This window comes from Pelophylax lessonae (assembly GCF_965119305.1).
Source record: "Pelophylax lessonae genome assembly, chromosome: 3".
Classification (NCBI taxonomy): domain Eukaryota; kingdom Metazoa; phylum Chordata; class Amphibia; order Anura; family Ranidae; genus Pelophylax; species Pelophylax lessonae.
The window spans coordinates 178,670,767-178,692,226 of NC_138770.1; the positions used below are offsets into that span (position 1 = coordinate 178,670,767).

Below are 21,460 nucleotides of genomic sequence, written 5' to 3' on the forward strand. Positions count from 1 at the left end.
ATTTTAGTTGCAGCTTTTTCATCGATTTATTTATCAGCGCTCCCTTTATACATACCATATAAACAATATAAAAGATAAAGAGCATTATTTAAATAACAATCCAAAAGTGGTTAGGTAAGGTTCAGACGATTGGTCTCTTGTAGTGCCACCACCACCAGAACAGAAGTGACCCCAATCACACTGCCGCTTACCGTCTCACCAGTAACATAAGGCCCATAGGATCCACCAAACAGCTCCTCCACATTTTCAAGAAATGTTTCTCAGCATTCCCAGGATAGAGCAATATAATAGTGCGATTCCATGCAAGTACCTCAGGGCATACCGATCAATCATAGTACCCAAAAGCAAAAAGTAATCTCATAGTGCAGTATTATTTAAACACCATTTATTAGTTTCTGCCAATAAAACACTTACAAGCAAATTAGCAATGTGAGCTTATCTGTATTGATCGGTTCCCAGCCAACAAGATGACCGCTGCTTCCTCTCTACGGTGACGTCCCGCGTCAGAGGTCCCGCCCGATGGAGAGAGCAATCTTTGTTTTGTGTTTACGTTTTTACATACATGAAAAAAATCCTTCACTGGACACACTTGAACTCAATAATTCAGAGGAGTATCCACATACTTTTGGCCATATACTAGGTGAGGTGGTCAGTAGGGATGAGCTCAGTCTTCAGTCTAAACAGAAGTTCGCACCAAACATGTGACTTAAAGCAAAGGTCACATGATTGAGGGCTGTCTATAGTATTGTGTGTGTTTTATGTAATTGGAAACTGAAGGCTGCTCTGAATCAGGTAGACTATTTCATCAGTAATATAAAAGTATCTGAAAGGCGCAATCAGGAAGCAAAGCTTGTATATTTAGTAAGTAAATATGACTATATATATTTGTTGACTGGGCCGGTGCACCTAAAACCAAGCTGAGTGGGCAAGCTTTTCTTGAATTTTTTTCTTTTCAAATGAGTCTTTTGCAGGTCCATCCTAGATCAACAACATTTTTTTCAACAAGAACATTTATAAAGGGCTTTCAAGCCCTCAAATACACCTGAATGACAGGATTTTTTTACTTTCAGCTGATGTGCCTAAAATGACTATGTGCCCTGGTCTTGTGATTTTAAGGATAGAGTGACTGCAGATGTAGGTGGATGGTAGCACAAGAACTTGGCCTTTGGAAGAAGGAAGTATAATTCCAATATTGCCTCCAAGACAAAATCGTCTAAGCCCACATTCACCAAAGACCTCTCCAGAGTCAATCAAAATGATGAAATACATTATTTTTATGCCAAAGATATGCAGAGAAGTTGTAGAACTGAGTCTTACCTTTTTTCTCACATGTAGCTGGTGTTTGTCCAGGTGGAGTTTTTGTGCCAGCAATCTCTTCGCCAATTGCATTAACACACCAGCAGTACCCGGTGCTGCCATGGCACTGCTGTGGTTGGTAACTGCCCTTTTCATCACACTGAGGAACAAAGCGACCTATCACTAATTCGTCTCCTCCAAGAGCTACCTGCCGTTCCTTCAAGCATTTTGGCAAGTCTGTAAACATACACAGAAAAGACCAGAGATTACAGAGAACACACTCATCAGTGTTTAAAAGTCCAGAAACAGTAGCAATGTAATAAGCACACTGCTTTATGGCTGTGAAAATGCAATAAAGTGGTTGTAAACGCTTACATATACTCAGTAAAGTGAAAAGCCACAGATGATACAAACCTGAAACAAATCTTCCTATATTTTTCTGCAGGATTCTCTTGCCTACACCCCTTCAAAAGGGAGAAAAAGTGTTAAAATCTTTCTTCATCTGTCAGGAGGAGAGAGGAGGAGGTGGAGAGCTGCAGTAACAGTGTTACAGTGTGTTAGAGTTGATTGGAGGAAAGGCACACACCCCCCTCCACACAGCAGAAGAATTGTATTCTGAATAGCCAAGCTGTCTGCTGAGCTCTAACCACCCCCCCCCCCCCCCGACACAAATTTATCTTGTGTCAGGAAAACGTCTCAGAAGTGACTCATGCGGATAACAGAGGAACCAGAGAGAAACGGCACTTAGAGCCTTGGAGAGGGATGAGTAAACACTACAAAAATATAATGTGCTCAGATTCAATGAAATCAGGGCGGCTAAAATAGAACACAAGAGTCATATAGCGGAAGAGAGTAAAAAGAACCCCAAGACATTCTTTAAGTATATAAATAGTAAGAAGGCGAGGCCAGAACACATTGGCCCCATAAAAGACGATAAGGGAGTTTTGGCCACAGAGGACAGGGAAAAGGCGGTAGTGTTAAATAATTTCTTCTCTTCAGTCTTCACAAAAGAATTGGGGGGCTACACTAACCCAGCTTGTAAGGCCAAACTAAACAACACACCTCAGGAAGTACCGCCATGGCTAACAGAAGATAGACTTAGAACTAAACTAGAGAAACTTAACATAAATAAATCACCGGGACCGGATGGCTTGCACCCGAGGGTTCTTAAAGAGCTCAGCCAGGTGATTGCCAGACCATTATTCATGATTTTTAAGGATAGTTTACAGACGGGTATGGTGCCAGCTGATTGGAAAAAAGCCAACGTGGTACCAATTTTTAAAAAAGGGCCGAGATATATCCTGGGTAACTATAGGCCGGTCAGCCTAACATCAGCAGTCTGCAAGATTTTGGAGGGGATGTTAAGGGACCACATACAAGACTTTAGTAATGAAAATGGTATTATTAGTAGTAATCAGCATGGATTCATGAAAAATTGCTCTTGCCAAACCAATCTATTAACCTTCTATGATGAAGTGAGCTGCCACCTAGATAAAGGTAAGCCTGTGGATGTGGTGTATCTGGACTTTGCAAAGGCCTTTGACACTGTTCCCCACAAACGCTTACTGTTCAAACTAAGGAAGGTAGGTATGGACCATAAGATGAGTACCTGGATAGAGAACTGGCTCCAGGGGAGGTTGCAAAGGGTGGTGATTAATGGGGAGTACTCGGATTGGGCGGGTGTGGAAAGTGGGGTCCCCCAGGGTTCTGTCCTGGGACCAATCCTGTTTAATTTATTCATAAATGATCTAGAGGAGGGGCTATCTAGCACAATCTCAGTATTTGGGGATGATACTAAACTAAGCATGCCAATATCTTCTATGCAGGATGTGGAAACCTTACAAGCGGACCTGAACAAAATAATGGGGTGGGTAACTACATGGCAGAGGAGGTTTAATGTTGAAAAATGTAAAGTAATGCACTTGGGTGCCAGAAACCAGAAAGCAAGCTACTCACTGGGGGGGGGGGGGGGGGACCTCTGAGTGAATCTAAGATGGAAAAGGACCTGGGGGTACTGGTAGATAACAGGCTTGGCAGTGGCATGCAATGTCAAGCCGCTGCAAGAAAAGCCATCAGAATACTGGGATGTATAAAAAAGGGGATTTACTCCAGAAATAAAGAGATTATTCTCCTCTTTCTACAAGACTCTGGTCCAGCCACATCTAGGGTATGCTGTCCAGTTCTGGGCATCGGTCCTCAGGAAGGATGGGCTGGAACTGGAAAGAGTCCAGAGAAGGGCAAAAAAAATAATTAGGGGAATTTTGTTAATTATCACGGATTTAAACCACTTGTCGTTTGGGCCAATTTTGGCATTTTTCACATACCCTCCTAGGTAGGTGCTAGGAAAACCATTAGGGAGGTCATGTCTGCTTATCAGGGGGGCCTACTTGTTCAACTAGACTATCGTGTGTTTCCAGGTGTGACTGTTGAGCTTGGGTAGTCTCCCCACTGTATCCAATGAGGGCTCTCATTGGACAGTGGAGGAAACCTGGCCAATAGCACACCAGGGCTTGTATCTACCCCAGAGGGCAGAATCTGCCATGGTGCATCCTGGGAGGGGATATAAGTGTGAGGGGAGCATATGACAGGGTGTCTTTGGCGGGAAGCAGAGTCCCAGGAGGAGGGTGATGGCTCTCTCTCCTCCTGTCAGTGTCAGGAAAGGTGTCTGTGGCAGTCGGCCTAGAGGACAGAAGGTTGAGCTGAGCTGCAGAGAGGGATCCAGTGTGCTGTGGACTAAGTAGAGATGCTGGGGCAGATGTTTACAGGAAAGCAGTGTCGTGAGTACTGTAAACTTCCCAGGGGTCTGCCTAGGATAGGGGACCACTCCAGAAGGTTAGAAGGATCCATAAGCCAGCTAACCAGGAGGAAGCTTAGAAAGGGGGTGCCTGAGTCTAAGCCCTGAAGAGAAGTGTTTATGTAAAGAGGACACCGGTGCGGGCCCTGAAGTGTTAAGCGTTGCAGCAAATGTACAAGTAGCTACCTCAAAGGAAAGTGTTAATGGAGCTTTTACAAGGACTTTGTGCCACAGGAAAGTGACAGGAGTCAGTTCAGTGCTAACAGACCGCAAGTCAGCGTTCATTAGCGCCAACCGGCGTTGACCGGCATTCAGCCAACTTCAAGTCAGCGTCAGCAGGCATTTTTGCAGTTGTCCCCCTGATATTGTGCTTAGTTGAGCCAGAAGAGTATCCCACTATTCCCTTCTCCCAGCGTCAGCAGGCATTTTTGTAGTTGTCCCCCTGATATTGTGCATAGTTGAGCAAGAAGAGTATCCCACTATTCTTCTCCCATCCAAGTTCTCAATAAACCTACTGGAATGATTCTTGTCTCAGTGCTCACACTTGGGGAATATGCCTAATTGTGTTGCTGTTGCTAGCGGTAACCCTGGCGGACCCATATCCAGCAAAACAGCTGGTAATCCTGCTACAAATATAATAAGATGATGTTTGTCCAGTACATAGATGCCAAACATGTTAATATTTAAAACTGCATACTCCTGTGAAATGGCAACATACGACAGCAACTAAAATTTTCTACAGACAATTCTTTTTTTCATTCAACTTTATTGCTATTACAATAGATGAACAACACCCCTTATGATAGCTTGGGCAGAGACAGGTATTCTTTATTAGAGATCAGGGGTCTATTAGACCTCAGCCTTCCAAGACAGCTTGGTTTGATTGGCTGCTAGTTGCCAGGAAACCATAGCACTGAAATCGGAAGTGATGAAATCCACATCAATTCTGGCTTCATTCATCAGAGAGGAGAGGAAGGAATAGATGTTCCCTCCTCTCCTCTGTGGGCAACTGACCCGACTGCTTGTAATGGTCCATTTTGACCATTTTGTAGCTCCAAGGGCCAAAAAGCTTTACATCAAAAGTGTAGTGTGGCTTGATGTTTGTATCTGGAAATAGCACAAGCTTCAAGTATTTTGGCCACAACAGAATTCAATGAAAACACCTCAAAACATACAAAAGCATGCAAAAATGCACACATCACACATTTTGTTCCTCTAGTTTCTAGCTTCCATTGACTAAAAGTTAAAACAAGAAACATTCAAGTAAAACCTTTTCAAAACAACTTGTAAGAGATGCTCAGCTTAAGTGTGGGTGAAGCTGTTGTGCCATACAAATCCTTGTGGTTTGTGAGTCTGTGTATATGTTTTATAAGAATTATATCATGAGGTTGGTATTGTTGATTTGTAATAAATATTTGATTTAATTACATTCTAAAAAACGTAATATAATTGTAAATATGTATATATATATATATATATATATATATATATATATATATATATATACACACACACACACACAGAATATCTCACAAAAGTGAGTGCAATCCTCAAATTTTTGTAAATATTTTATTATATATTTTCATGTGACAACACTTTGCTGCAATGTAAAGTAGTGAGTGTACAGCTTGTATAACAGTGTAAATTTGCCATCCCCTCAAAATAACTCAACACACAGCCATTAACCACTTCAATACCGGGCACTTTCACCCCCTTCCTGCCCAGGCCAATTTTCCCCTTTTAGCGCTGTTGCATTTTGAATGACAATTGCGTGGTCATGCAACACTGTACCTACACCAAATTTATGTCATTTTCCCCCCACAGATAGAGCTTTCTTTTGGTTGTATTTGATCACCTCTGGGTTTTTTTCCTTTTTGCTAAACAAATAAAAAAAGCCCGAAAAGTTTGAAAAAAAAAAAAAGTTTTTTGTTTATGTTACACAATTTTGTAAATAAATACGTTTTTTCCTGCACTGATGAGCACTGATGAGACTGCACTGACAGGCACTGATGAGGAGGCACTGATGGGGTGGCACTGATGGGGTGGCACTGATAGACGGCACTGATAGGCGCACTGATATGTGGCACTGATAGGTAGCACTGATATGCAGCATTGGTGGGCACTGATAGGCGGCACTGCTGGGCACTGATAGGCGGCATTGATGGGCACTGATAGGTGGCACTGATGGGCACTGATGGGCACTGATAGGCGGCACTGGTGGGCACTGATAGGCACTGATAGGCCACACTGATCGGCACTGACGGGCGGCACTGATGGGCACTAATGGGCACTGATAGGCGGCACTGGTGGGCAATAATGGGCACTGGTGGGTGACACTGATAGATGGCAATGATGGGCACTGGTGGGCAGCACTGATAAGGAGGGCACTGGCGGGCAGCACTGATGGGGAGGGCAATGGGGGGCTCCCTGAGCCCTGATTGCCATCTCTGGTGGCCATAGTGGGCATCCCTGGGGTCATAGGTGGGCATCCCTGGGGTCATGGGTGGGCATCCCTGGTGGTTCTAGTGGCACCCCCCCCCGAGGGTCTGCACTGGTAATCAATGATCTGATTACCAGTGCCGACCCCCCCCGTCAGGGGAGCCGCCGATCGGTGCTCCTTAACTCGTGCCTGTCAGGCACGAACTAAGGAAAGCCGATCAACGGCTCTTCCTGTTTACTATGTGACCAGCCGTGATTGGACACGGCTGGTCACATGGTAAAGAGCCTATGTCAGTAGGCTCTTTACCGAGATCGGAGATGCAGGGAGACAGGCTGACACTTCACTTCACCGGCGGGATGTGGTTAATGTCAAATTGGTCTGCATGGCTGTCGTCCCAGAAGGAAGCCTCTTCTAAAGATGATGCACAAGAAAGCCCGCAAACAGTTTGCTGAAGGCAAGCAGACTAAGGACATGGATTACTAAAACCATGTTCTGTGGTCTGATGAACCCAAGATAAGCTTATTCAGTTCAGATGGTGACAAACGTGTGTGGTGGCAAGCAGGTGAGGAGTACAAAGACAAGTGTGTCTTGCCTACAGTCAAGCATGGTGGGGAACTGCCAGCGTTTGGAAGCTAAAGTTCATTGAGGAAACCATGAATGCCAACATGTACTGTGACATACTGAAGCAGAGCATGATCCCCTCCCTTCGGAGACTGGGCCGCAGGGCAGTATTCCAACATGATAACGACCCCAAATGCACCTCCAAGACGACCACTGCCTTGCTAAAGAAGCTAAGGGTAAAGGTGACGGACTGGCCAAGCATGTCTCCAGACCTAAACCCTATTGGGCATCTGTGGGTCATCCTCAAATGGAAGGTGGAGGAGCGCAAGGTCTCTAACCTCCACCAGTTCTGTGATGTCATCATGGAGGAGTGGAAGAGGACTCCAGTGGCAACCTGTGAAGCTCTGTTGAACTCAATGCCTAAGAGGGTTAAGGCAGTGCTGGAAAATAATGGTGGCCACACAAAATATTGACACTTTGGGCCCAATTTGGACATTTTGACTTAGGGGTGTACTCACTTTTTGTGTTGTGTTATTTTGAGGGGACAGCAAATCTACACTGTTATACAAGCTGTACACTCACTACCTTACATTGTAGCAAAGTGTAATTTCTTCAGTGCTGTCACATGAAAAGATATAATAAAATATTTACAAAAATGTGAGGGGTGTACTCACTTTTGTAAGATACTGTATATAGCCCAGAGACGGAGAAGTGATAAGCCGGGTTGCTTAGCTCCACAGTCACCCCCTGTGACGAAGACCGAAGTGATGAAATGCATCGGCGCATGACTGTACGGTAACCAGACTAGCAGAGTGAGAGCAAGCGATGGTCCCCGGATGATTCGAAGCCAGCGTGGAGGTGGTGAGGTCAATGGGGATCAGATCGTGTGTCAATTACATATGTTTAATGCCTGGTACTAAACTTTAACAAGTGAGTGGATTGAAGTTAATTTTAATAAATGCTTGAGTGTGTAACTATATTACACTAGTGGAGCCTTTCTTTTTTCATGTACCCCCACGCAGTGATATTTACTACAGGAGGGGTGGAGGATTAAAGGACCCTGCATTATCGTTCTTAACTTAAGCGTACTTGCCCAACCGTGAGAATGGAGGGCAATAATACTTTATGAGTTTGATGGGGAGTGATGACACGCAATGGTGGTGGAATTTTGTGGTGATTTAATCTAAATTGGTCTTCACTGGACTCACTATTTTTTTGGATCTTACATTTTTATTTTTCATGATAAGGACAGTTTATGGGACAATTATATCATCACTTGTTTATATATGGTTTTATATTTTATGTTTTACTCTTCTCTATACAGATACTATGTCTGGGAGTTTTGTTTTCTGTTTTTAAACCACTATTTTTATTATTTTAGTGATTTTATTGCATTACTGGGGATACACGTGTTTGTGTTGCTTCATATGTTTTTAATATTTCACTCATTTCTTTTGGTATATATATATATATATATATATATATATACGCTATGTATTTTTTCCATATATAAAGTCATGGCCAAAAAAATTGGTATCCCTGCATTTCTGTCAGATAATGCACCACTTCGCCCAGAAAATTGTTGCATTTACAAATGTTTAGGCTTTCTCATATTTATATTCATATCACACAAAAAAAGTGGAGAAACAAAAAGCCAAATCTGACACATTTCAGGTAAAACTCCTAAAATTGAGTGGACACAATTATTGGCACCCTCAATTTAATATTTAGTAACACACCACTTGGAAAAAATAACTGAAATCAATCGCTTCCTGCAACCATCAATGAGTTTCTTGTTTTAGACCACTCTTTTGCCAGCTGCTCCAGGTCTCCCAGATTGGAAATGTTCCTTTTCTCAACTGCTGTTTTGAGATCTCCCCACAGGTGCTCTATGGGATATAGATCTGGACTCATTGCTGGACAGTTCAGTATTCTCCAGTGCCTTGTTTTAAACCGTTCCTGGGGGCTTTTTGAGGTGTGCCTCAACCTCTGACAGAGATCCAACTTTCTGACACTGGGCCCTACATTGCACCACAGAAATATTTGGTAGTCTTCAGATTTCATAATGCCATGCACACAGTCAAGACATCCAGTGCCTGAAGCAGCAAAGCAACCCCAAAACACCAGTGAACCTTCACCATGTTTGACTGCAGAGACTGTATTCTTTTCTCTAAGGGCCACACTTCTTTTTCTGAAAACAGTAGAATGATATTACCAAAAAGCTGTCATTTTGTTTAATCTGTCCACAGCACATTCTCCTAAAAAGATTTTGGCTTCCTCAGGTAAGTTTTGCCAAACTCTTTGATCAATTTTTCTCTTTCCAGGGATATGAGCTGCAGTGCCATGGGCTGTAAATGTCTTGACAATGTTGAACACAGTGGACACAGCAACATTAAGATCTCTGGAGATGAACTTGTAACCTTGAGATTGTCCATGTTTTCCACAATTTTTTGTAAAATCCACAGACAATTCTTTGCTGCACTTTCCCTTTTCCATTCTCCGTGTGGCACAGAGACACACGACAGAAAGTTTGAGTCTATTTTTCACCACGTAAACTGGTTGCTGGTGTGATTTCTATATTGTCAGAACTTGTTAATTGATACAGATGTGTTTAATTACAAATACAGGAGCATCACAAACTTGGAATGCAATATTTCTTACAATTTTGAGAAGGTGGCAATCATTTTGTCCAGTCTATTTTGGGAGTTTTGCATGGAATGCGTCAAATTTGTTTGTTTGTTTTTTCTCCACTTTTTTGTGTTATGCCAATACAAACAAAAGAAATAAACATGAGGATGCATAAACCTTTATAATTTCAACAACGTTCTGAGCGAAGTGGTGCAGTATCTGACAGAAATGCAGGGGTGCCCATATTTTTTGCCATGCCTGTATGTCTAATAGGAACAGTATAAACATTTAATTGTTTTGTTTGTTGTTTCAAGTTTTAGAAGTAAATACTAGTGGTGTAGATATTTTTCCTGATGAGTTCAGTGGCCTAGAATTAAGTCTTACCATGCCTTTCACATGTAACTTGTGATTGTCCAGGTGGAGTTTTTGTGCCAGCAATCTCTGCACCTATTGGGCTAACACACCAGCAAAGCCCGGTGCTGCCATGGCACTGCTGTGGTTGGTAATTGCCCTTTTCATCACATTGTGGAATATAATGACCAATCATCTTCTTTGCCATAGCTTCTTGACGCTCCTTCAAGCATTTTGTCAAGTCTGTCAACATATAAAGAAACGATTAATGATAACCAAAGCTCTATGCAAGGAAAAGGCTCCAAATCCATTAACAGGTTTGGGAAATCTTGAATTGGTAGCAGAAAAGGCTAAAAAGATGCAATCTGTTGACAATGAATGGATAACCTAACCCCTAGAATAAAATTTGAGCAGCTTGTTCAGCTTGTTGACCTTTTTATTATATCCAGGTGCAAAGATATTTATAGTATACCAGCACTCTATTTTATTAAGCTACAGAGTTTGGTCATCATAATTGGTTTAAGGCACTGGGAGCTTGAAGAGAATTTATGTGTGCTTACAGGAGTAATAAAAACACCAATAAAGAAGCAGTAGTTTTTTTTTTTTGTATAAAATATCGTTGTCTACTATAATGGTGCTCCAAATGGAGTTATGCTGAACCTTCAAGAAATCTAGTTGGCTATATGCTAAACTGCATTGAAAGAGTTCCTGATTTTCTCCAGCAATACTGCCCCATTTCCATGTGGAGATCTAGATGCGCCAGATATTGTGAAGGCAATTTGCAGAGTAGTTGCAGCTGCATTTGTACAGAGCAGTAATGGAGAGACTGTAAAAGGGAGAACAAGTAGTAAAAAGAGGGATTTCTGAAAACTAGATGAAGCCAAATATTTATTTTGGTGTCTGCATGCATGAGTTATTTTTTAAATTGATCCCTGTTCCTGTGGAGTCCTGAGCATCCTAGATCCAGGCTGTACATAGGATTTTTACAACTTTTCTTCAAGCTGGGATTATCTATTGCCAGTCCTACACCCCATTACCTACCACTCAACTGTCAAACGCCAAAGCATCTGATAGTTTAGCAAAAAAGTAAGGGCTTCTCAGAGGTCCTTGTGAGGAACCCTAGAGTTGGTCATATTTTGAAAGACTTTGAATCACTTCAGGGCAATCTTTTGTAATACCCGCAGCTGTTCTCATTTTTCCCTATACATCTCTGGAGTTTGCCTTTTTCTTCAATTGTGGGGTGTTGAAACTATCTATATTTAGTACACTTGAAGATATATTTTTTACATTAACTTTCACAAGAAAAACAAGAAAAGGAATACAGTTTTTTCAGTTTGGCACAGCTAGAGATGAAGAAATTCCAACATTGCTCATCCCTAAGTTAAAGTGTTATTAAAGGTTCAGATAAAAAAACAAAAAAAAAACAAACATGTTATACTGGCCTGCTCCGTGTAATGACAGAGCAGTCCCGATTCTCCTCTTCTCAGGTCCCCCGCTGGCACACCTGCCCCTCTCCCCCGAAACCCCCCCCCCCCACTTTTCACTTTTTACCTTATTTTGAAAAGTGTTAACCTTGTCCCTAAGCCCTTAATGCAAGCTAAAAAAAGAACCTGTCTCCTGAAGAGTGCTACGGTATAGGAGAAATCCTATGAACATAACTGTCTGTGGTGACAGTGTGTGTTACAGATGATTATCCTAATATCATAATTGGTATTGCTAGAATTACGAGCTTCCTCCTGCTCGGTCCAGAAACAGGGGGTGGTGCCAGTTAAAGGGTTAATTGCTTATCTAGCCCAGTGACAATCGCTCTCAGGCTGCTGGCACCTAAATTGTGGTTCCGAGAGCTGGAAAATCTTTGTGCAGGGTACAGCTGAGATTGGCATTGTTATGTAAGTGACAGCGCGGTGTGAGATGGGCCGGTCTTTTGTCACGTGTTAGTGAGAAGGACAGGGAGCGGATACTCGCATCCTTCACAGTGAGATGTTGGAACTATCTATATTAAGTACACTTAAAGGTATATTTTTTACATTAACATCCACATGAAAAGGAATACAGTTTTATCAGTTTGGTACAACTAGAGATGAAGAAATACCAACATTGCTCATCCCTAAGTTAAAGTGTTATTAAAAGCTCAGATAAAACAACAACAAAACAACAAACAGGCAAGTATAAGGAAAGGTTGAGGTGGGAGCTGCACACTCAAGGTTTTTTACCTTCATGCATAGAATGCATAAATGTAAAAAAACCTTTACTCTTTACAACGACTTTAACTTTCATCTTTGCTAGATTTAATTGAAAAACCTCTTTGTTTTGTGTTTAAGTTAATATATACATAAACAAAACCCTTCATTGGACACACCTGAACTCAATAATTTAGAGTAGTATCCATATACTTTTGGCCATATACTAGGTGAGGTGGTCAATAGGGATGAGCTCAGTCTACAGTCTAAACAGAAGTTCACACCAATCACGAGACCTGAAGCAAAGATCACATGATTGAGGGCTGTCTATAGTATTGTGTGCATTTTAAGTAATTGGAAATTGAAGGCTGCTTTCAATGAGATAGACCATTTCATCAGTAATATAAAAGTATCTGAATGCTGCAATCAGGAAGCAGGGCTTGTATATTTAGTAATCTAACTGTATCTATTTGTTGACTGGGCCTGTGCACCTAAAACCAAGCTGAGTGGGCAAGCTTTTTCTTTAACCTCTTTCCGATCGCTCACCACAGATATACTGTGGCAGGGTGGCTCAGCTGCCCAAAATCACTTAGATCTACATGATTAACTGCCGTCGGCCTCCCGCGATCGTCAGAGAAACTGACAGAAGACCCGCCTGCTTATGTAAACAAAGCAGGTGGGTCTTCTGTCACACAGACAGGGAGAGATAAGGAGTTTCAGCTAAGCTGAAACCCCAATCTCTCTATGCCTGTCACAGAACCTTCCCCTCCCCCACAGTGAGTAAGCACCAACAGGCATACATTAACCCCTTTGATCACCCCCAGTGTTAACCCCTTCCCTGCCAGTGTTATTTATACAGTAACAGTGCATAATATTTAGCACTGATTACTGTATTAATGTCACTGGTCCCCAAAAAGTGTCAAACATGTCAGTTAGGGGTCCGATCTGTCTGCCGCAATGTCGCAGTCCCGCTACAAAACGCTGATCGCCGCCATTACTAATAAAATGAAAATTCCAAAAATCTATCTCGTAGTTTGTAAACGCTAGAACTTTTATGCAAACCAATTAAAATACGCTTTTTGGGATTTTTTTTTACCAAGAATTTGTAGTAGAATACAAATTGGCCTAAACTGATAAAAAAATTTGATTTTTTAATTTTTTTTTATTGGGAATGTTTTATAGCAGAAAGTAAAAAATATGATGTTTTTTGTCAAAATTGTCGCTCTTTTTTTGTTTATAGTGCAAAATCTAAAAAAACGCAGAGGTGATCAAATACCACCAAAAGAAAGCTTTATTTGTGGGAAAAAAGGACATCAATTGTATTTGGGTACAGCGTCGCAATATTTTTTAGTACTCTTTTTTTTTTAATACACAAGCTGAGTGGGCAAGCTATTTCTTCAATTTTTATATATATACAGTATAGCCAATTTTTCAAATGAGTCTTTTGCACGTGCATCCTAGATCAACTACCTTTTATTCAACAAGAACATTTATAAAGTGTTTTCAAGTCCTCAAATGCACCTGAATGACAGGACCTGTTTCCTTTCAGCTGATGTGCCTAATATGACTATGTGTCATAGAACTTGGCCTTTGGGGGAAGGAAGTATAATTCCAATATTGCCTGCAAGACAATATCATCTAAGCCCACATTCACCAAAGACCTCTCCAGAGTCAGTCAAAATGATGATATACATTATTTTTATGCCAAAGATTTGCAGAGAATTTGTAGAACTGAGTCTTACCTTGTTTTTCACATGTAGCTCGTGTTTGTCCAGGTGGAGTCTTTGTGCCAGCAATCTCTTCACCAATTGCGCTAACACACCAGCAGTACCCGGTGCTGCCATGGCACTGCTGCGGTTGGTAACTGCCCTTTTCATCACACTGAGGAACAAAACGACCTATCACTATCTCGTCTCCTCCAAGAGCTACCTGCCGTTCCTTTAAGCATTTTGGCAAGTCTGTAAACATATACAGGAAAGACCAGAGATTACTGAGAACACAATCATAATTGTTTAAATTTCCAGAAACAGTAGCAATGTAATAAGTACACTTCTTTATGGCTGTAAAAATGCATTAAAGTGGTTGTAAACACTTACATATACCCAGTGAAATGAACAGCCTCAGATGATACAAACCTGAAACAAATCTTCCTGTATAGGTTTTACTTGTTTATCTGCTGTTAATTCTTTTGTTAATGATCCCAGATTTAAACCAACCACTTGTCGTTTGGGCCAATTTTGGCATTTTTCACATACATGTTAAAAATCAGATATTTTTTTTTTTTGCTAGAAAATTACTAATATATTCTGAAAACAGAGGCCCTGGAGAATGAAATGGTTGTTGTTCAAGTTTTAGATTTCACACAATATTTGCACAGCCAAATCAAACACAAATTTTCAGGGAAAAATATATGTGAAAACACTGGCACGTTTTGCAGAATGATGGGGTGTTTGGCCCACTTTTGCCAGAAACTCCGCAAGTTGTATGTACAAACATGTGGTCTACCTTATGTGGTGCCCCTGTGGTCTAGAATATTTAGGCCGTACCATTCCTATGCTTCATGTTAGACTAAAGGAACATGTTACTAACATACTCAAAGGCTATCCTAAACACAGCCTATCTAAACATTATGATATGTGTCATGACAGGAACCTGGCTGGCACATTATTTTTAGGTATGGACAAATATGTAGGAAGCTGGAGGGGTAGTAATTATACCAGGGGGGTTTCCAGACTCAAAACTAATTGGATTTTTAAGGCTTTTTGTCATGACTATAGAATGGGACATTAATGCTTTCATAAATAATGCTTAGTTATAATTTTTACCAAGTGCTATGCTTTTTGGGAGTGTAGGGAGGAGGAGCCTGAGTCGTACTACACAGATACTTGCTGGGACTTGGCGGCTTTCCCCTGTTATTTTAAAATACTACACAGACAACCTTTTACATATGGGAGCATCTGTATCTACATGTGAGTGGATAATTTTAATTATTAATAAACGTCTATTCATCTACACTATGAGGATTTTTTTTTTCTTCCATATACATCCATCTAACGATTGCGGGGTGGATCGTCCATGTTTTATTGGAGGATTTCTGGCACAGCTGGTGTTTGATTGCTTCCATATGAGCCTGTTTTGGATCCATATCGTGAGAGTGTATATCTGTGGTAGAACGCTGCCAACACCTCGCCTAAGTAGATCTCTGTATAGGGGTCTACAATATCTGGTAAGTAGCTGTGTGATCGGGTGCTGGTGAAGGCTTTTCATATAACCACAGAGGATCTTCCATCTATCCCCACTGAGTTTCCTGTTTTTTCACCATATGGACTGTATATTTTTTTAGTGTTGCACCCCTTTATATCACCATCACTAAGGCCCTACGCAATCACTATATCCCACACAAGTGGAAATACCCAGCCTCTCTAGTCATAACCAACAATGATGCTGCTATCACAGTGTCATCTCTGGAAGAAGGGCTATCGGCCCTTCGCCAATGGGCCATCATTCTTAGCACACCTATTTATCACAACCAAACCGAGAGAGCTCCTCATATACAAGCAGATTGGAAGATCGTGTCTCACAAGAGATCAATGAAAAAGAAAAAGCCCATCAGGGGCTCCTAAACAAATACCTTCTGCCTCCTCACACTCATTCCCTGGATAAGGTCAACATGGATATACAGTATAGCCAATACCCTCCATAATATTGGAACATTACGTAAAGTTTGCGAATGCCTCTGAGGATTCTCTTTTTGCCAGTTTACTAAGTTCGTTCTTAATTTAGTTTGCTGTATTCTTTCTCCATTTATACATTTCTGTTACACCAACAACCCAGGTTGGACATCACCAACTCCATACTTATGAAACAGCCCAAGTCTGCAAACAGCCAAAAGAGGCCTGCCTACAACATCAGAGGAATCACTTGTCCCACCTGTATGCACCCCACTACACTTCGATAACCTTAAGTGTTACCTCCGTCATGCACACCCCACCTGACGAGACACCATGAGTATTAAATGCCTGTCTCTCAACACTAAGGGCTTAAACCACCCAGCAAAGAGACATTCCATGTAAAACTATGCCCTGAAAAACCAGGATGATATTCTGTGCATCCAGGAAACACACTTTGTGGCCTCAAATATCCCTAAATGCACACACAAGAGATAACCGGACATTTTCCTTTCATGTGCTCCCCAAAAGAAAACAAAAGGAGTACTCCTAGCTATGCGGCACACAATAGCTTTCCAACTGAAACATTCCGTACTTGACAGTGAAGGAAGATATGTCAAAATGTGACAAACATGCGCCCGTATACCCTTGTAGCACTGTATGCTCCCAACACCCATCAAATAAGATTCCTATATAGAGTGCTTAAACGGATAACTCCAATCAAATATGGACATCTCCTAATCTTGTAATGGATCCTCATTTGGACTCATCCACTAGTACCACAAAAGAGGGACCCTCATTGCTTAAGCTGTTATATGCAGAGGAGTTGTATGATGTCTGGAAGTGCCAGCCTGCTAATGAAAAAGATAACACTTACTCGTCCCCCAGACATCGTGCATACTCCCGCATCAATGTGTTTTTATCCGATAAATGGCTTTTACAAAAATATCCTCATCTCGCATCCACTAACTTTTGTGGTCAGACCATGCTGCAGTTTCTATTTCCATTACAGATAATGGTTCCACCTCCTCAAACCCCATTTGGCATTGCAATATAAAATTACTACAAGAACCGGAAAGTGCTAAAATCATTACCCAAAATCTCAATGATTATTTCAGTTTCAATACCAATTCAGTTGATATCTCATTTACTCTATGGAATGCACATAAAGCATACATAAGGGGGATTCTTTTACAGCAAGGGACAAAAAGGAAGAGATGCTATGATCTTCACCTAAATAAAATGACCGCAGAAGTCCACAAAATGGAAATAAGTAATAAATCTTCAACATCTCCCGCAGTGTCTGCCACCCTTCAAAAGCTAAGGGACGAATTAAAAATCCTATTATTGCAAAGATACGACAAATGCCTGAGGCGTTTAAAACGTAATACGTTCTTCTTTTGCCAACTGCTCCAGGTCTCTCAGATTGGAAATGTTCCTTTTCTCAACTGCTGTTTTGAGATTACTCCACAGGTGCTCTATGAGATTTAGATCTGGACTCCTTGCTGGACAGTTCAGTATTCTTCAGCACCTTGTCTTAAACCGTTTCTGGGTGCTTTTTGAGGTGTGCTTTGGGTCACTGTAAGACCCATGACCTCTGACAGAGATCCAACTTTCTGACACTGGGCCCTACATTGCACCCCAGAAATCTTTGGTATTCTTTAGATTTCATAATGCCATGCACACAGTCAAAACATCCAGTGCCTAAGGCAGCAAAGCAACCCCAAAACATCAGTGAACCTTCACCATGTTTGACTGTAAAGACTGTATTCTTTACTTTAAAGGCCACACTTCTTTTTCTGAAAACAGTAGAATAATGGGCTCTACCAAAAAGCTGTCATTTTGTTTCATCTGTCCACAGCCAATTCTCCTAAAAGGATTTTGGCTTCCTCAGGTAAGTTTTGCCAAAATCTTTGATAAATTTTTCTCTTTTGTTTATGTTCAGGGAGATGAGCTACAGTGCCATAAGATGTAAACGTCTTGACAATGTTGCACACAGTGGACACAGGAACATGAAGATCTCTGGGGATTGACTTGTAACCTTGAGATTGTCCATGTTTTCCACAATTTTTTTTCTAAAATCCTCAGACCACTTTCACTTCTCCATTCTCCGTGTGGTACAGAGACACACAACAGAAAGTTTGAGTCTATTTTCACCACGTAAACTGGTTGCTGGGGTGATTTCTATATTGCCACCACTTGTCAATTGAAAAAGATGAGTTTCATTACAAATTACAGGAGCATCACAAACTTGGAATGCAATATTTCTTACGATTTTGAGAAGGTGGCAATAATTTTGTCCAGTCCATTTTTGGAGTTTTGCATGGAATGTTTCAGATTTGCCTTTTTGTTTTTCCACTTTTTTGTGTCATACCAATACAAATAAAATAAATAAACATGAGTGTGCATAAACATTTATCATTTCAACTATTTTCTGGGCGAAGTGGTGCATTATCTGACAGAAATGCAGGCGTGCCCAAATTTTTTGCCATGCCTGTATGTCTAATAGGAACAGCATAAACTTTGTGTGTTTTCTTTCAAGTTTTAGAAGTAAATACTAGTGGTGAAGATATTTTTCCTGATGAGTTCAGTGGCCTAGAATTAAGTCTTACCATGCCTTTCACATGTAGCTTGTGCTTGTCCAGGACGAGTTTTTGTGCCAGCAATCTCTGCACCTATTGCGCTAACACACCAGCAAAGCCCGGTGCTGCCATGACACTGCTGTGGTTGATAATTGCCCTTTTCATCACATTGTGGAATATAATGACCAATCATCTTCTTTGCCAGAGCTTCTTGACGCTCCTTCAAGCATTTTGTCAAGTCTGTCAACATATAAAGAAACGATTAATGATAACCAAAGTTCTATGCAAGGAAAAGGCTCCAAATCCATTAACAGGTTTGGGAAATCTTGAATTGGTAGCAGAAAAGGCTAAAAATATGCAATCTGTTGACAATGAATGGATAACCTTTACCCCTAGAAACAAATATGAGCAGCTTGTTCAGCTAGTTGACCTTTTTTTTTATACCCAGGTGCAAAGACATTTATAGTATACCAACACTCTATTTTATTACGCTATTTATAAATTTATTTATTTGTGCTTACAGGTGTAATAAAAACACCAATAAAGTTTTTTTTTTTGTTTTTTTGTTTTTATAAAATATTGTTGCCTAGTATACTGGTGCTCCAAATGGAGTTATGCTGAACCTTCAAGAAACCTGATTGGATTTATGCTAAACTGCATCGGAAGGTTCCTGATTTTCTCCAGCAATCCTGCCCCATTTCCATGTGGAGATCTAGATGTGCCAGATATTGTGAAGGCAATTTGCAGAGTAGTTGCAGCTGCATATGTACAGCGCAGTAATGGAGAGACCGCAAAAGGGAGAACAAGCAGGAAAAAGAGGGATTTCTGAAAACTAGATGAAGCTAAATATTCCTTTTGATGTCTGCATGTACCTGAGTTATTTTTTAAATTGATCCCTGTTCCTGTGGAGTCCTGAGCATCCTAGGTCCAGGCTGTACATAGGGTCACAACTTTTCTTCAAGCTGGGATTATCTATTGCTATAAGCCAAAGCGTCTGATAGTTTAGCCAAAAAGTAAAGGCTTGTAAGAGGTTCTTGTGAGGAACCATAAAGTTGGTCATATTTTGAAAGACTTTGAATCTCTTCAGGTCAATTTTTTGTAATAACCGCAGCTGTTCTCATTTTTCCCCATACATCTCCAAAGTATAGCTGGAGTTTGCCTTTTTCTTCAATTGTGGGGTGTTGGAACCATCTATATTTAGTACACTTGAAGATATATGTTTTACATTAACATCCACAAGAAAAGCAATACAGTTTATCAGTTTGGTACAACTAGAGATGAAGAAATCCTAACATTGCTCATCCCTGAGTTAAAGTGCTAATAAGGTTCAGATAAAAAAAAAAAAAAAAAGCAAACAAACATGTTATATTTGCCTGCTCCGTGCAATGGTTTGCACAGAGCAGCCCTGATTCTCCTCTTCTCAGGTCCCCCGTTGGCACTCCTGCCCCCCCGCTTTTAACTTTTCACCTTATTTTGAAAAGTGTTAACCTTGTACCTAAGCTCTTAATGCAAGCTAAAAAAATAACCTGTCTCTTGAAGAGTGCCGTGGTATAGGAGAAATCCTATGAACATATCTGTCTGTGGTGACAGTGTGTGTTACAGATGATTAGCCTAATGTCATAATTGATATTGCTAGAATTACAAGTTTCCTCCTGCTCGGCCCAGAAACGGGGGGGGGGGCAGTTAAAGGGTTAATTGCTTAATTAACCCAATGACAATAGCTCTCAGGCTGCTGGCACCTGCATCTTTGTGCAGGGTGCAGCTGAGATTGGCATTGTTATGTAAGCGACAGCGTGGTGGGAGATTGGCCGGTCCTTTGTCACACGTTAGTGAGAAGGACAGGGATCTGATACTCATGTCCATCACAGTGGGGTGTTGGAACTATCCACAAGAAAAGGAATACAGTTTTATCAGTTTCGTACAACTAGAGATTAAGTAATACCAACATTTTTAATCTCTGAGTTAAAGTGTTATTAAAGGTTCAGTTTTAAAAAAAACAAACATGGTAAACTTTCCTGCTCCGTGCAATGGTTTTGCACAGAGCAGCCCTGATTCTCCTCTTCTCAGGTCCCCTGTCAGCACTCCTGCCCCCCCCCCTTTCTGAGTGCCCTATAGCAAGCTGCTTGCTCTGGGGGCATCTTTGCATGTTTGCTCCCAACCCGCATCTATGTGTCTGTAAGACACACAGCATGGCTCGCTCCTTCCTCACTGTGATTGACAGCAGTGGCAGCCAACGAATCCTCCTGCTGTGTTTCAGCCAATGAGGAGGAAGGGACCCATGAGAGTGGATGTTCTCAAGCACATTGCTGGATAGAGATGGGCCTCAGGCAGGTATAAGGAAGGGTTGAGGTGGGAGCTGCACACTCAATGTTTTTTGAATGCATAAAGGTAAATAACCTTTACTCTTTAAAACGACTTTAACTTTCATCTTTGCTAGATTTCATTGAAAAACATCTTTGTTTTGTGTTCAACCTACCTGGCGGTATTCCAGAGTGTGGCTCAGGGTTAATATAGTGTACCAAAAGCGGTAACCCCAAGCCACACTTGGGATTACCCCAGAATCAAACAATCCCCCGCTGTCCTTCCTGCCATCATCCAGCCATCCTCCTGCTGTCCTCTCGCTGTGTGCTCGACCGATGCGGGCACCTGTCCTTCCCTGCGAGCGCTGTGATGCGGGGGGGGGGGGGCTTATACCGGCGATAAATTCAAAAATGTAAATACACCAAATGACATGATTCAAAGTTGCGATCCTAAAGGATTCTGCCATTTCACCACAGCATTTCACCTGGTGGCTTTTCCAGTGCCCTGCCTGTGCTTTTCCAGTTCTTTGTGCCTGGAAAATTGAGAACAACCATGGCATCCAAAAAGCGTTCTTTTTTTTGCACAAAAGTGCTTTTAGACGACCTGGAAAACAGTGACAGCGAAACTGAGTTACTTGAAGAACTGAGCGATAGCGATTA

The 21,460-nt window shown here is 41.4% G+C and overlaps 1 protein-coding gene and 1 long non-coding RNA gene across 24 annotated transcripts in view; one reads left to right on the forward strand and one right to left on the reverse strand.

Moving 5' to 3' along the window:
* The window catches only part of LOC309549656 (thyroglobulin-like), a 330,286-nt gene that overhangs the window by 259,472 nt on the left and 49,354 nt on the right, over nucleotides 1-21,460 (reverse strand). For 18 of the 23 annotated variants that reach the window (XM_082250044.1, XM_082250039.1, XM_082250054.1 and 15 more), the window contains 4 exons: nucleotides 18,531-18,740; nucleotides 13,993-14,208; nucleotides 10,104-10,313; nucleotides 1,318-1,533 (listed from right to left, as the gene is read on the reverse strand). In XM_082250044.1, the coding sequence (XP_082106170.1) occupies nucleotides 1,318-1,533; nucleotides 10,104-10,313; nucleotides 13,993-14,208; nucleotides 18,531-18,740 (852 nt within the window). The remainder of the gene's footprint in view (nucleotides 1-1,317; nucleotides 1,534-10,103; nucleotides 10,314-13,992; nucleotides 14,209-18,530; nucleotides 18,741-21,460) is intronic. The other 5 variants (XM_082250050.1, XM_082250060.1, XM_082250040.1 and 2 more) reach the window with 4 other exon arrangements.
* Nucleotides 10,626-21,460, forward strand: part of LOC309549659 — a 43,676-nt gene continuing 32,841 nt past the window's right edge. The window contains exon 1 of the long non-coding RNA XR_014225028.1: nucleotides 10,626-10,691. This is a non-coding gene — a long non-coding RNA (uncharacterized lncRNA). The remainder of the gene's footprint in view (nucleotides 10,692-21,460) is intronic.